The sequence below is a fragment of the Mus musculus genome, chromosome 2 (genome assembly GCF_000001635.26).
Source record: "Mus musculus strain C57BL/6J chromosome 2, GRCm38.p6 C57BL/6J".
Classification (NCBI taxonomy): Eukaryota; Metazoa; Chordata; class Mammalia; order Rodentia; family Muridae; genus Mus; species Mus musculus.
The window spans coordinates 180275133-180290475 of record NC_000068.7 but is presented as its reverse complement, the minus strand read 5'-3'; the positions used below and the strand labels follow the sequence as shown (position 1 = coordinate 180290475).

Here is a 15343-nt window from a genome sequence, read left to right as displayed (position 1 = left end):
GTCTGTCTCAGGAAGGCCACAATGGGTACTGCAGAGCCCCAGACCCAGTGATGTCTCTAAATAGTAGTCTCCAGAGGCTCACACCCTGGGTGTTTTGTTTTGTTTTGTTTTGTTTTGTTTTGTTTTGTTTTGTTTTGTTTGTTTAATCCACAAAGTCAGGACTATTGAACTCTATCTATCCAATGTCATTCTGGCCGCAGACTAAAAATATAAAGGTTAGACAGGAAAACTTCACCTGCTCAAGGTCAACCCAAGGCAAGCTGGATGTAGATAGCATAAGGGTCCTCTAAACATCTGACTCCCGAGTGGCAAGGCCAACAGCATCTCCCCTTCCTTCATAAAGGCCCACACAGCCTGCCTGTGCTCTGGGCTGGCCAGTACTCCTGTCCAGAGTCACACAGGATGCTGCGGAGATGGTCAAGCTGAGGCACCCAGGCGGCTCGGATTAGGGAGAAACAATTCAGCTCTATGCACATGGCCAGCCGGTTCTTCCACTCTCCCAGAGATGGCCAGACCAGTCTGGCGGCTTTAGTCAGTCCCTGCCTCCTTGCAGCTCCCGGCTGGGAGAATCGGAAACCTGTCAGGCGGGTTTGGTCAAAATTCTGTCTTGCAAGTTCATACTGCTCGCTCCTATCTCTCCCGGGTGGGGATCACTGAGGACCGAGGCCCCTGGAGGTCCAAGGCTGGCCAAGTGGCCATGTGAGTACACGATTACAGCAGACAGGGCCCTTCCAGGAGCCGGGTGGACTGGAGTCGTTGGGGTGCTCACCAAGGGGGCTAGAGACCCAGCTCAGGCTTCATAGCAGGAGGCCGGAGACAGGAAGCAGAAAGCCTGGGAGGCGGGAGGCAGGGACAGGCAGGCTGGCCTGCCTTCACTGTGTGTGGTATGGAGGACTACCTGATGCCTGGTCCTGGGGACCAAGCAAGGAGGAGGAAGACTCAAGGATTTCCTGGGCAGCAATTTGGGTGCAGCAAAAGCAAAGCCAGGTATGACACTGTGGCCCCCATCTCTGCAAGGGGTTCCAGGACCTAGAAATAGGCTGGTGGCCAGCACTGTGTCTTGGATCACTCACTGTCCCCTTCCTTGTGGGTCCAGAGACTTTGCAGCCACGGAAAAGAAAGGAGCACAAAGCCAGGTCCAGCCACCCATAGCTCAGAGCATGCCTGGGGACATTGTCAGGCCCTAAGATTGAGGCAGTGGCTCTAAGTACTTCAGCAGGCATTGGGAGACAGTAAGATCAATCACTAGCCTATTCCGTCCCCCGCCCCCAGGCCTGGAAGGCGGGAGTCAGGTTGCAGGGCCCTCTGTTACCTGACCTGTTACCTAAGCTGCCTTATTTTTTTACTTGTGCCCTGGTAGGCAGTGTGCGCACAAGCATGGGGCGTGCAAATGTTCGTGCCCACCTGCCTGTGTGTACACAGCCATCCTTAACCCCGTGCAAGGGGTGTGCGTGGCGGGGGGATGGGCTGAACTTGTGCAAAGGCGTTTACTTTGGGCATGGACTCAGATGTGGGTTTCTCAAACTGAAAGCGTTGTTCTGTCTGTGGTGGCTGCCTGTCTATCGGGGCCTATGTATCAGAGAGATCCAAAGCCACCAAGAAAGCGTCTCTCGATAAAGCCCACCACCCGACTGACCAAAGCGGTTGCTAGGAGGTCTTTTTGTGTCTAGGCCATATCTCGTGTGAGCTGGTGATTGTAGATATATAACATTTCTGATCTCAAGTCTCTATCAAATAGGAGCTTCTATGGGTGACCATGATGAGATGTGGGAACACATGGGTTAGAAGCACTGTGTTCCCTGCCCAGCCCTCTCTGGAGCACACATGGAAGCTCCCGCTACATACCAGGCTCCTTCTGCCTCCCCAGTCACCACTACCAGATTTATGAATGGGAAAACCAAGGCACAACCAGACAAGTAGCTTGTCTGAAACCACTGTGGGATGCTTTGTCCGTCACAGCAGCATCCCACACAGAGAATGAGATGAGATGGACCAGCTAGACTCTGGTTGGTTCAAATCCAGCTTCTGCCTTCTTGCCTCTGGTCTGCCCCATGCCTGCAGGCTGATTCCATAGCATGAGATGCTCAGTACATCCTCCAAGGTCAAATGGGCTCCAACCACGTTCTGGTGGTGTTGCTTGGCCCTGCCAAGGTAGGCCAAGTAACAGCTTGGCTTCCTTGGCTAAACGCTGGGACGATGTTAGCTTGCCTGAGCCAGAAAATCCCTAGTGAAATATAGGTACAGAGGTACAATGTGCAACAGCAACTGCTGCTGTTACCACCGCTGTGGTCAATGCTGACTTTTGTGGCTACGTAGGCCACATCTGGTCTAGATGAATAGACCAGACCATCAGACCATCCTTAAAGACACAAAACCAGGTCTGCTGAGAGTCCTCGTCCCTTGAGGGCCTGATAAAAGACAGGGGGCTAGGCATTAAGGACAATCAGACAGGGTGGCTGTCATTGGCCTCCTCTGACTTAGCACTCCTGAGAGGGAATGAAGTCAGCTGCCATTACCCACCAGTGACATGGCCAGTCAACAGGAGGAGTCCAGGGCTCCAGCTGCCCCAGAGAACAACACCCAGATATGGCCACTGACCTAACACTTGGGCTTTGCCACTGGGCCAAATGACACTAGTCTTACTGGGAGCCACAGATGGGACCATGAGTCTTTATCTATAAGGAATGGATGGCACCTTCCCTGGGAATGGTCACCAAGACCCATGGACTAGTAAGCACTTTGTGACCACTGTTGATGACAGGCCTCTTCTCTAAACTCGGGAATGGATCTGACTTCCCAAAAAAGGTCTTTTTGTTTGTGAGATTCCGGTTGGTCATAATGAGGGAGGGCACTGTTAGCTGCCAGGGGTCTATACGTGAGGGAGATAAGAGGTTCAGGGTTCCCTCTGTCACACACAGAGTTTGTGCCACCTGCCTTCTGCCTGGACCATTTAATACTAGTGAGAGTCAGTCTCACAGAAAACTCAGTATAGGACAGGGTGCGTCATTACCCCCAGATGAGGAAACATGGGCTCAGGGGGTAAAGCAACTGACCCAAGACTAAGAAGGACAAGAAGCCTATTCAAAGCCCAGGCCAGCACTCGGGGCTGAGGTAGGAGCTCTCCTCGGGGACCTCAGCCTGCTGACCTGCTGACTGACTGGAAAATCCCTGCCTCTTCTCAGAGGCCACTCAAGGGGAGCTGTGGGGGGCAGGTGAAGGGTCTGAGGTTCAGGTGGGCTCTCTTGGAGGCAGGTGAGACTGAGGAGCAGGTGGGGACCCTGAGAATCAGGTGGGAGCTCTACAGAACAGATAGGGGCCCCATTGAACAGGTGTGGGGGGATCTGAGGTTCAGGTAGGGCTCCTGAGAGGAAAGTAAGGGCCCTTGCAGTACTGGAGGCCTCACGAAGCACATGGGTGGCCTAGGAGGTAGATGGGGACCCCGAGTTGCAAATAGGGGCCCTTGAGATGTGTAAGGATCCTTGGAGCAAGTGAGGGACTGGGAGGGGCAGGAACGGGAGGGAACCTGAGGTTCAAGTAGGCTTCCTGGGAAGCAGGTAGAGCTTACTGTGTGTCTTCCCTGTGAGGACTGTGACAGAAGGCTTCTGCTGTCCCTCAGGCTTCCTTGCTGCGCTCTCTCTCCTAGGCTCTGACAGGGGAGGCGCTCAACTCAGGGGCATGCTCTATTTGGTTCCCGGGAACTGCACTGAGTTGGTCTGAGGAGCACTCCACCTGTCCACACAGAAGCCATACCTCACATCCAGCCTCCTTCCTCTCGGCAGCTTTGACTCCTCACAGACAAAGGGAGGCAACAGTAGGCCTGAAGGTCTGTGTAGGTGGCAGCTGCTCCCAACTTTGTACTTGCCTCCTCAACTGCCCAAGGAGCAGCAACAAATGGAGCAGAGGCCGATCCAGCAGCCTTGTCCCTCAGCCCCTCCTTCCTGAGAATGCGGTGCCTCACAGACCTTCCAGCCTGGATGTCGAGAGTGAGGGGTCCCCTTGCCCTCTTGAGGACCCTGAGGTCTCAGCTCACTCCCATCACCTCACAGGTCCAAACCCTCACACTCTCCTGGGTATCACCCTTCTGGATTTAAGGTGGCACCAAGACTTACTCTTGTAGGCTTGGTCCCCTTCATAGCTCCTTACACCTGGATGCAAAATACAGCCTTGGCTTCTAAAAGGACCCACACTCACCTGCAGAGTTCCCTTCATTCCCAAGCTGCTGGTCACCATCTCTAGCCTAGACTCACAGAGCCTCCATTTCCTTTCGCTGCCTAAACCCCCAACACTCCAGACTGGTGGGAGCTAGACCCAGGCATGGTAGGGTCTACTTCATCTGAGTCATATGTATCTGCTGTCGGTTTACAGCACTGTTACCCAATATGCAACAGGACAATCTTGCTTGGTCTTGTCGTGGCCATGGGTCCCTGGGTAGGATGCATGCACCATCTACATCTGAGGGAACTAAGCCAGTGAACAGCAGAAAATGCAAGATTGCCCTCGGGACCTTGAGAGTCACAGCCAAGCCGTGTGCTTAAAGATGGGCCGCAATGCACAATGAAGGCAGCATATGGACCCAGATCCCAAATAGGTATCTCCCAAGCCTACAGGCACCTCAGGATCCCTTGCAAGAGTTGCTTCAGTCCATAGAGCAGGTGCTAGGAGCCTGGGAAGAGCCACCCGTTGGGCAAGTCTGGGTGGAATTACAGGTGTCTCGGCTCAGCCCCTTCCTAGCCCTGTTTGTCCCAGCCAGCTGGTTTCACCCTCTGGGCCTTTAGCAAGGTAGAGCCTACACAGCTGAGCATACAGGCCCAATGGAAAACATCCCAGGCTCACACCGGGTGAATGAGCAAGGTCTGAATTCAAATCTACTTCCCCCGACCCCCAGTGAAAAAGATGGAGATGGAATCTCTTTGAACCTTAGATCTCCCACTAGGAGAGAAATCCCTTGAGATGTTTTGAGAATTAGATGGTTCTGTTGAAAGTGATAACTGTATTGAAATCAAGAGAGAAAAAGGCAACTAGAGTCCCGTAAGCTAAGACTGGGGCCCTCAGCCTTGGGGTGGTTAGTCTCCCAATTCTTCATTCCCACATTGCTCACCCACCAAACACAGAGCCACCAACTGTCACCTCTACCACTGTAGCCAGCTATGGGGCAATTGAACGCCAGGTGAGTCTGTAAAACCAGTCTGGGAGCTCATCTCCTTCCTGGTTTCTCTCCTCGTTCCATAGGTGTAGCTGTCTTTGCTCAGTGAGTTCCTGTGGCCACGGGAGCCACTGTGTGAAGTGGAATTCATTATACTTCAGGATCCCCAACTGTCTCTTTTCCCCACCCCTAGCCCAGCCTCCAGAAGCCAAGGCTTATACCCAATTCTCTGACCCCATGCATATTCTAGTATTAATCATTTCATCCCCAGCCTTTATCCGTTCACTCTCTGCCTCTCCCCCCAACAGCCCCTCACAGGGAGCAGATGTGCCCCACGTGTGTAAAGTTTACATACCTTCCAGACTATAGCCCCTACCTAAACCAACCCTCTTCCCACTCCCCTCTCTGCAGGCTGGACACAGAAGGGCAGTAGAGGTCCCAGGCCTCCTCACAGCCAGTGCAGTGTGGCCATCGTACAAGGAGTCATGGATAGCTTCATGGAGTCGCTGAACAGGCTGAAGGAAGCCCATGAGAAAGAGGTCCTGGGTGAGTGAACATTGTGCTCATAGGAAAGTGGTCTTGGGGGTCTTAGCCTGTCAGGGAACTTCCAAGTATCCTCTCTAAAGCACAGGGAGTCTGTCTGGAGAACAGAACCTTGACTGGAGAACACAAGCTGCAAAGCATTCGGATGCCCAGCCTAGACCCCCTTACCCAGAATATCTTTAGACCATGCCCTATGGTGTGGATCAGGAGAGGGGCATGTTGAGGGGTCACTAGCAACACCTCATGACCACAAGCTACATCCAGCCCCCAAGCATGTCCCTGCTGTGTCCTGTCAGAAGGCTGGCAGGTCTAGCCTAATAGCTCATAACCCAGAGGGAGAGGTCGCTCACTCTAGAGGGTCCTAAGGCCATATAAAGTGTCTTTGATCCTGAACAGAGACCTCCTCCTTCCCTCCAGCCCCTGATAAGTTCCTCACTGGTCAGAGTTCCCTTGACCCACTTCACTGCGATTACAGTTCAGACCTTGGTGGCCTTTGGAAAGGGCCACATGAAGGTCAAAGAAGCAAGACACTCCCCCAAGCCTCAGAGAAGAAGTCTTCCTCAGAATCCCTGGACCTACCCTGGTTGGGGTCAGCCTCACTGGCTCCCAAAGAACTGTGTCAATGAGAGAAGGGTCTCGTGGGACTTGCTCTGAAAGCCTATAGATCACACAGCTAGTGTTATGGGGAATGTTCCAGAAGCAACAGAAAAAAAAAAATGCCTACTGGGTGCACTTGGGGATTCAAGCTAGGGTTAATAGGATTTGAGCTTGGGAGACTTGGAGTCAGCACTGACCAAGAGGAGACTAGGCCACTCCCTAACAGAGGAGTGGACCTTTTTTGGCAATTGGTTTGGGCTGGCAGGCAACCCTCATTATACCTAATGGACTTGGCTGGGTACACAGGAACTCAGGGAAGGGCAGAGGCTTCTGAACCCCAGGGGCTAAGAACTTGCAGCTGCTGAGAGAGTAGATGGCTAGCCCCACCCCCAAGAGATTATGTTGATTTGAAGACTAAAGAGAACCTAACAAGTAGGAAAAGACAGGTACCAGATCTACCCAACCCATCCTATGCACCCAATAGACAGGTCCAGGAGAAGTTAAGGGTGTATGTAGCTTCCCTTCCCTACCCCTCAAAAAGTAGCCCCTCTTGGATACTCTGCCCCTCCAGATGGCCAGCCACTTTTAGAACCAACCTCTAATCAGATGCTAAGCTAGAGTCCCAGGCCACAGCTCAGGAAACCAGGACATCTGGGCAGAGGTGTAGATGGGGTGTCCTCTCCACACCTTTCCCAGGGTCTGCTTCCAAGAGTCAGGCGGATATCAGGGGTCTGGAGATGCTAACCAGGGCAAGAGTTTCCATGGCCCGCCTCAGCCCTACCCCGGCTGTGAGGGGGCAGCTGGGCGGGGCCTGACTTGCACTTTCTCTGTCCTCTCTGCCAGGTCTGCAGAACAAGCTTCTAGAACTGAACTCAGAACGGTGCCGGTGAGTGAGCCCAGCCCAGCCAGAGGAGCAGATGGGAGGGCAGCTATCCCCACAAGCCATAGTCACCAACACTGCCCATGAGGTCCCAGGATGGCAGCTCACCCAGTGTCCCAAATGAAGAAGGGAAACTGAGGTTTAGCATGGCAGGGAGGGGGCAGCGAGTCCCTTGGCCAAGGTGACATACTACTCAAGTGACAGACCATTGAGACATCAGTCTCAAGCGGTCTGACATGGCCCTCCACTTGGGAACCAAGGGAGACTAAAGCAGCAGTGACAGCATTTGTGAGGTCCAACACGTGGCCTCAATTGCTGTGGTTGGCCTGTATGTCACTCTCCTGTGTCTAGACCATCTCTGACTAGACCAGTGGTTCTCAACCTTCCAAATGCTGCAACCCTTTAATAGAATTCCTCATTTTGAGGTGACCCCCAACCATAAAGTTATTTTTGTTGCTACTTCATATAACTGTAATTTTGTTACTGTTATGGATTGTAATGTAAATACCTGTGTTTTCCAATGGTCTTAGGAGACCCGTGTGAAAAGGTTATTCAACACCCCAAAGGGGTCATAACCCACAGGTTAAGAGTAGCTGAACTAGACCAAAGTTCATACATGCCATAGCTAAGGTAACACAAAGAAAAGCCTAGACAGGTCCCCACAGGGAGCTGCCCAGGAGGAGCACCAAACCCAGGCCACGCTGGGCACCACGACCAGCAACCCACCTCAGCCGTTTGCCACACAGAGATGCACAGAGAGTAGAGGAGCTCTTTGCCAAGAATCACCAGCTCCGGGAGCAGCAGAAGGCACTGAAGGAGAACCTGCGAGTGCTGGAGAACAGGTGAGGGAGCTCTCCCAGCGTCAACCGAGCGCCTTCAGCACAGACCAAACCAGAGTCTCCACTGCAGGACTGTGCAGAACCTTAAGAGAACCAACCTCCTTTGCAAGATCCCTTTCCAAACACAATTACAGTGGGCTGCTGAGCCCTCAGCAGGAGGCAGGCCTGGGACTCCATGGAACACAGTTGGGAAAGGCAGGACACATCCTAGCAATGGGGCCTGAAGGATCCAGAGTGTCTGCCTCAGCATGGCTTCTCTTGTCCCTAGGCTGCGGGCTGGCTTGTGCGATCGATGCATGGTCACCCAGGAGCTGGCCAGGAAGAAGCAGCTGGAACTGGAAAATGCACACCTGCAGAGCCTGCAGCATCTCTGCATCCTCAGTGAGCCACACCCACAGTCCAAGAACCCCAGGGCCAGCCCAGCCCACATAGAGCCACTGGGAAAGAAAGAGATGTGATACACTCTGGTTCCCAGTCACATGGGAGGAGGCCCCTGTTAGCCTGTGTCTCTTCTCCTAGGCTGGGGTATCCCCACTAACCTGACCTTCCTGGGGGGGAGCTCTAGGCACAAGCTGGGGTACAGGTTTCATCCATTCTGCAAACCTCAGACTGGGGCTTACTTAACACTATCCCTCCTGCAATGTGCCAGGCTAGAGCAAGACAAGGAGGGCTTTCCTGAGACCTCGGGAATCCCTGTCCCCCCCCCCTGCTCCACTACCACTCTCACTGCCAATACTCTTTGCAGCCAATGAGATGAATGGGCTGAGAGAGGAAAACAAGATCCTGAAGGAAGAAGTGAAGCGGCTTCGGAGTCTGGGGTGAGTGGGGAGGCACAGGCCCAGACACCTGCTCAGCAGGCCTGCGTCTTCCTAGAACCCTGCCCCACAGAGTGGCCTGGCTGCCCCAGGCAGGCGCTATTGCATCTGCATCGCCATCATTGGTCCTGTTCCTCTCCAGAGACAAGACTGCACCACAGGCCTGGGAGGGCACCTCAGAGCCCCCGTCACCCTTGCCGCTCCCCTCCCCCAGTAGCTGGAAGGGTACCACTGAGAACCCCCCAGGAGCCCCGGAGGAGGCTGAGGAAGAGCAATCGGGCACAGGTATGCAGGGTTGGGGTAGGAGGAGACGGGGGGGGGGGGTGGATGGAGACCCAGGGGGGATCCCACAGCATCCCCCTAGCTCCCTGTCACTCCTCCTCCCATAGATAAAATATCAAGCCACAAGACATCCCCAGTGTCCAGAGTCTCCCCAGCTGCCAACCTGCCAGAGCCACGGGCTCTAGACATGGTAAGGATGTAACTCCTGACCTCCCTCACACTGCGTGCCTTCCAGGCAAGCGGGCTGGCAATATCATCCCACTGTGTGAGAGGTACTCACTACCAGCTTCACATCCCCAGGCCACACAGGAATAGTGAGCTTCCCATGAAGTAGGGGAAGGCAGGCCTGGGTGAGGTGCCCCGCCATGCTGACCTACCCATCCTGTACAGACCCCACAGTGCATCTCCAACCAGCTGCATTCAACGGTAGCCGTGGTGCGGCCTGGCTCCAGGGCCTGCCCACCAGACAGCGGTTCTGCCGATGGGACACCCCCGCCATCCACGAGAAGCACCCCACCCAGCCCAACGTACGAACATGGTCTCCCTGTGGACAGGTGAGGTGTCACCCCCACCACTGGGAACAACTCTTTGCTGGTACCCCATAGTAGAGGAGCAGTCAGCAGCCTGGGAAGTGCTACTCAGCATCCCTCCAGGTACCCCACCTCTTCCTGGATTGACTTTTCTAGACATCTGGGTTGGTCCACAGCTCCTGAGTGACTAGGCCACAAGGGAGTCAGGACACTGGTATGCATACACCTTGGCTAGGACTTCAGAAGCCCTATGTAAAGCCCGAGTCTCACTGCCTAGCAGAGCCAGTGGGGCTGTGAGGGATGGACAGGAGGACCAGACACTCCAGGGAGCTAGTGCCTCCTCCACAGGATCTTCTAGTTCACTTTCTGTTGCTGTGGTAAACAAAACCTCTGACCAAAAGCAACTTAAGGGAGGAAAGGGTTTGTTCAGCTAACAGGTCAAAGTTCATCCTGGAAGGAAGTCAGGGCAGAAATTCAAGCAGGAAGGTAAAGACAGGCCTGCTTGTTACTCTGTGCAGCCTTACCTCTAGGGGGGACTTGCTCACAGCCAAGGAAATACAGCAGGAACAATGGAGGAGGATGCTAGCTACCTAGCTCCCTTATGCAGGCTAAGAGCATCTACCTACCCACCAAGGGCTGGGCTCTCCTACTTCAATTAATAATCAAGACAATCTCCCGTGCATCGGCCAATCACATCTGGGCAGTCCCTCAACTGACACTGTCTTCTGAGGGAGCAGTTAGGCTGTATCAAATGACATTTAAAGCTAACTAAGACACAGGAGAAGGCCTAGGATCCAGTGTCCCCACCTTGGGTCCTCTTTGGCAAAACTTTCTATACACAGTGGCATCCAGAGCCGGGGCCTGAGAGCTTTCCCTCTCCCATAGCCATGTGATGTCAGGTGGCTTGCCTGACCTTCCCGGGCCTCAGCTTTCTGCTCCATGAAGTGGCATACCTTTGTCTTCCCTCTGGGAGCTCACTCAGCCAGTCCCTGCTAGCCAAGGATCACTAACATCACTCTTCTCTTCCTCCTAGCTTCTTACGGGCCTCCAGGCCATCAGCCATAGCCTATGAGACCCTGAAACACTCCCTTCAGACCGATCGCCTCTGCCTCCTGAACCGACAATTGTCTCTGCGCCTGCAGAGCCCCCACAGTAGCCCCCTGGCTTCTGCTGTGGCTCCCCATAGCCCCCTGCCCCGAGGCCTGAAGGCTAGAGAGGCAGAGGCATGGGAGGAGCCTGGTGCCTTGGTGGGCATGCAGGACCCACGGCTGGAAGGGGCATTACACCTGCTTCTGGTCCAGCAGCACCTGCGGGCACGGGCACGGGCAAGCACTGCCAGGTTGCAGGTCCCATCTGCACCAGAAGAGATGCCATCTTCCCCACCAGCGGGCTCGGATTCTGAGGGCTCTGACAGTGAGGCCCCCAAGCCAGCTCTGAGTACAGAGGCCCAGCCTGATGGGTGGCACCCTCAAACTACAGGCCAAGGTAGCTCCCAGAGGAAGGAGACACATGTAGCCACTCAGGACTGCCCCCCAGACAAGCCTCTGGACCTCTCTGACCGAGGACGGTGTCGGGACATCTCCAAGTCAACTGGCCAACCTTTGCCACTCAGCCCTAAAATTGTCTACACTCCCAGCCCCCAGCTGCCCACCTTGTCCAGACCCCTGGTTCCCAGCTCCCATACTCTCAGTAATGTCAGCACAGAGACCAGAGCTCAGGAGTCTGAAGAATACTCTACTCCCAAGGTAAGGATCCCAGCTCTGTCCTCAGCCTCTATGCAGCTCCACTGCAGGGTAGGTAGTATTGCACCTCCTTGGGCTGCCTTCTTCTCTCTGCCCCACCAGCTAATACCAAAGAGTAGCCTGTCTTGTTCACACTCGAATGGAAAGGACTGAACACCTACGATAGTCTGAAGATTGAGCTATACACAGAGAGAGAAGAGAGACAGACGACAGACAGACACAGAGAAACAAAAGAGAGACAGAGAAAGACAGAGACAAAGAGAGACAGAGACAGACAGACAAAATAGAGAAAGAGAGACAGAGAAAGACAGACAAAATAGAGAAAGAGAGACAGACACAGAGACAGACAGACAGACTCAAACCATTAATTTGCCTCTCCCAGGATACCTCACACCCTCTCCCAGGAGTCTGTATGGGCCTGACCTCTCCTGGAAGGACTGCAGAGGAGGCTGGAGGAAGGCCACAGCCAGGACCTCACCTGCAGAGGCCTGACACTGGTGGGACCACAGGTAATGTTAGCACTCAGAGCACTTCCAGTCAGAAGTGATGTGCAGTGGGAAGGGATGTGAATGGCAGCCTGCAGGCCTCCAGCAGGGTCTCCCCCACTGTGGATAGAGGCTGTGAGGTCCAGAAGACGTTGTTCTAAGGGAAGGCTCCAACTCACAGGGCTGAAAAAGCCAAGCAGGGAGCTACCTAGCAAGTGAACCTAGGTTCAGAACTCCGGCAAGATCCCCGGGGGCAGCCCCTCTATGTCCTCATCTGAAGAGTCATTATTCTTTCTTGTCCTGGGACTGCATGCCCAAGACTGCCAGTCTGGCTGACCTCATTCGTGTCTTTTAGAGCCAAAGAAGGTCAGAGCACAAAGGCTAGCCCTGGAGCAACTGGAGGAGTCAGACACATCAGACACCAAGGTGGGTCCTCAGTCACTCATTCAAGTTAGTCCTGGCGGATGCCCAGGCAGGAGAGGGTGTCCTTTGCCCTGAGCGTGTCTCCTTCTGCCCAGGCGGGCCTGATTTCTGAGGCAAGTGCAGAGCCAAGCATGCCAGGGGTGGGGCATGCTGAAGACCACCAACAGAGTCAGCAACAGAAGAGGAAGCGGGCCTCAGACCTGCAGGACAAAGGTACCTACCTCCGGGAGGGGAAAGCGGGGCCTGGAATGTGATGGGTGTGTCTCTAGACACCTGGAGAATAGCATCTGGGTTCCAGTTGGAGCCTGATAGAAGCCCCGAGCCTCTTCAGGAAAGGCCTCTGTGAATCCTGGCCAAATGACCTCCTTGAGGTAATCCTGGGCCTTAGCTTCCTTCCCTCAAGAAGACCAACACCAGAGTTCCATAAACTTAAGAGTTAAGAGTGCGGCTGAGAGGGTCTGGGGTGCAGCTCAGTTGGCAGAAGGCTTGCCTAGCACCCCTGAGCCTCTGGAGCTCACATCCCACACATAAAGAAATAACATCTTCCACAGAGAACAATGCGTTGGTTTTTGTTCTGATTTGTTCTTTTGTTTTGTTCTGAGACAGGGTTTCACTATATAGCCCCGACTGGCCTGGAACTTTCTCTGTAAAAAAGACCAGGCTATATCCTCAGATTCACAGACTGACCTGCCTCTGCCTCTTGGGTGCTGGAATTAAAGGTGTGCACCACCACCCCCAGCCACGGGAACAATGTAAATTACATTAGGATCCTCAACTGCCACAAGGCCAGCCTAGGCAATATGAGCCCCAGTCTCCAAAAGAGAGACAGGGAATTGAAGACAGTTATACCGTGCCCTGTAAGCAGCTCCCTGGTGCTGGCATCTTTGGACCCTCTTGTGACCCTCTGGGCAGCCACAGAGGCACATCCAGCTGGCTCTGGGGTATGTGTTCCTTCAGTGTCAGGGCTGCTCACATGTTTGCCCAGGGCGGTACCTTTGAGTTCAACTCTGTCTGATAAGATAGCAGACTCCCAGCCTGGTCCTGGGTAAGAGTGTCAGGACACTTCCTCCTCCGGTGCACAATGGTGAGTCTTTGAACACCTAAGCTAATATGCATGTACCCTATGTTTGCCCAGGCTACAGCTCAGCAGGCTGGGCTGGGGCCACCACAATAAGCCATTGTTGCCGGAAAGGGACTGACCGCAGCCTGTGTTTGCTCCGAGTGGAGGCCAGGGTTTCTGTGTCATTTCCAAGCACTTCCTGCTATGTACGCACGGGCTGGGGTGTGGTCCACTGAGTTACCAGAGTCTCACCTTCTGCCTTTCACGTTGAGTAAGACAGCCAGTGAGAACAGGCTCATGTCCCGTGAGGGTCATGCTCCCACTTTGCCTAGCAGGATGTCACACATCCTAGGATTAACTCAAGCCATGCAGAATGGGAGGGGTTTGTAGCTGTCTCTGTCTGTGCTCTGACCAGCACATAGACTCAACACCACTTGACACACATGAGGGAAACTGAGGTTCTGCTCCATAGACCCAGCATCTCAGAAGGTCCTGGGTGTTACTTGCCCAGACCAGATGCCCACCCCTTGTGGTCATAGTCCCAGCCACGCTGGCAGTGAGAGAGACTCTGGGGTTAGGCTCTGTGAGAGTCAGCCCTTTGGTCATACTTGTGGGTCTCCTCCCGTGCTCCAGCCAGTCACTACCTTGTCAGGAGCAAGAGTGGCCAACAGACTTCACCAAGTTGCGTTTTCCTGAGCCTAGAAGTAGAAAGCCAGAAAAACCGGCTGCTGCCATCTCTATTCTAACTTCATCTTTCCCACAGCCCCCAAGAAGCCATCCCAAGGGAAGAGGAAACCGAAGGAACCCCTGACACCGGCGGAAGGTCCCAGGAGCCCAAAGGAGGACTTCAGCCTCTCCCCCATTAACAGCTGTCGGGAGACCTAACTCTCCAGACTGAGGGACACTGCATTTGCCCAGAGGTAGCTGTCACAGACTGTTGCCTGCACAAGTCAAGCCACACGACCTGAAGATAGCTCGGAATAGTCAATGCCCATAAGCTCCGCCTACATCCAGAGGGGCTGGCCAGCCAAGTCTCTTCTCAGGTTTCTGGGAAGCTCCTCCCATCTGAAGGCAGGGCGGGGAATAGGGGAGCCTCAGCCTAGCCCTGCTTCTTTTTCTGGGCAAGGTCCCCACCTCCAGAGGAGATGGAGGTCCCAGACTTTTCCAGGCTAGGAAGGACGCTTCAGTCAGCGCGGTCTCAGGCGCCCCCTTGTGGAGTCTTGGCAGATGCAACCAAGACTAAGAATTAAGAATCAGCCCTGAACCACTAGATCCTGATGGTATTGAAGAAACTTAGGGAAATACCTGTGTATGAAGTTTAAGAGCTGCCATTTCCAGGGCAAAAACAGGCACTGTTGGCAAAGCACCAGTCAGGGTCCAGTGTGGGGAAATAAGGGAGAAAGAAGCTGCCTTGGGGAGGTCAAGGAAGGTGGCACCTGAAGCTTAGATTTGGGTTTTGAGGGTTGAATAGAAGTGTGCCAAGCAGGCAAAGTTCCTAGCATGCTCTTATAAGCATCTAAATATGTGCCAAAAGGTCAGGGTGAAAGCCAAGGAGAACTCACTTGACCATAACTGAGTGAGGAAGGCTGGAGCTGGCCAAACCAGGTAGAAGGACTACAGCATAAAAGGGAACTGTGGGTATAATTGTAAGAGCCTGAAACTTCCAGAACTGGAGAAACTGTCACTGGGACTGGGTGAGGCCTGGGCTTAACAGAGTACCATTCTCTACTGAGCACACCTGAGAGGCCCGAAGGACAAAATTCCAAGGGACAGCCAGGTGTGTGTGTGTGTGTGTGTGTGTGTGTGTGTGTGTGTGTGTGTGTTCAATCAGTTACAAGATTCTTCAGCTTTTTCAAATTTGAATAAAACACAAGCTGTATGTTTTATCCACTTTGACCTCCTGGTCAGGTTTGGTCTGTGAGGGAAAAAAACCCACAGTACCACACCCAGGAAGAGGCCAAGTTCCTGTTTAAATGTCCCTCAATCACCTCACAGGTTTGTCTG

At 53.8% G+C, this 15343-nt stretch overlaps 1 protein-coding gene across 2 annotated transcripts; it reads left to right on the top strand.

The window, feature by feature from the left end:
- Positions 1-575: 575 nt before the first annotated feature.
- On the top strand, positions 576-15230 carry Rbbp8nl (RBBP8 N-terminal like). 2 transcript variants are annotated; one of them, XM_006500651.2, is made up of 14 exons: positions 576-699; positions 5555-5689; positions 7127-7169; positions 7910-8005; positions 8271-8383; positions 8748-8820; positions 8960-9102; positions 9207-9289; positions 9490-9653; positions 10663-11374; positions 11754-11880; positions 12212-12282; positions 12375-12492; positions 14103-15230. In XM_006500651.2, the coding sequence occupies exons 2-14, from the start codon at positions 5629-5631 to the stop codon at positions 14222-14224; spliced, it is 1926 nt and encodes a 641-aa protein (XP_006500714.1). In that variant the 5' UTR covers positions 576-699; positions 5555-5628; the 3' UTR covers positions 14225-15230. The 2 variants fall into 2 exon arrangements, with proteins under 2 accessions (XP_006500714.1, NP_766619.2); NM_173031.3 differs by lacking the exon at positions 14103-15230 and having other exon boundaries at positions 597-699; positions 12375-12830.
- Positions 15231-15343: the final 113 nt, after the last annotated feature.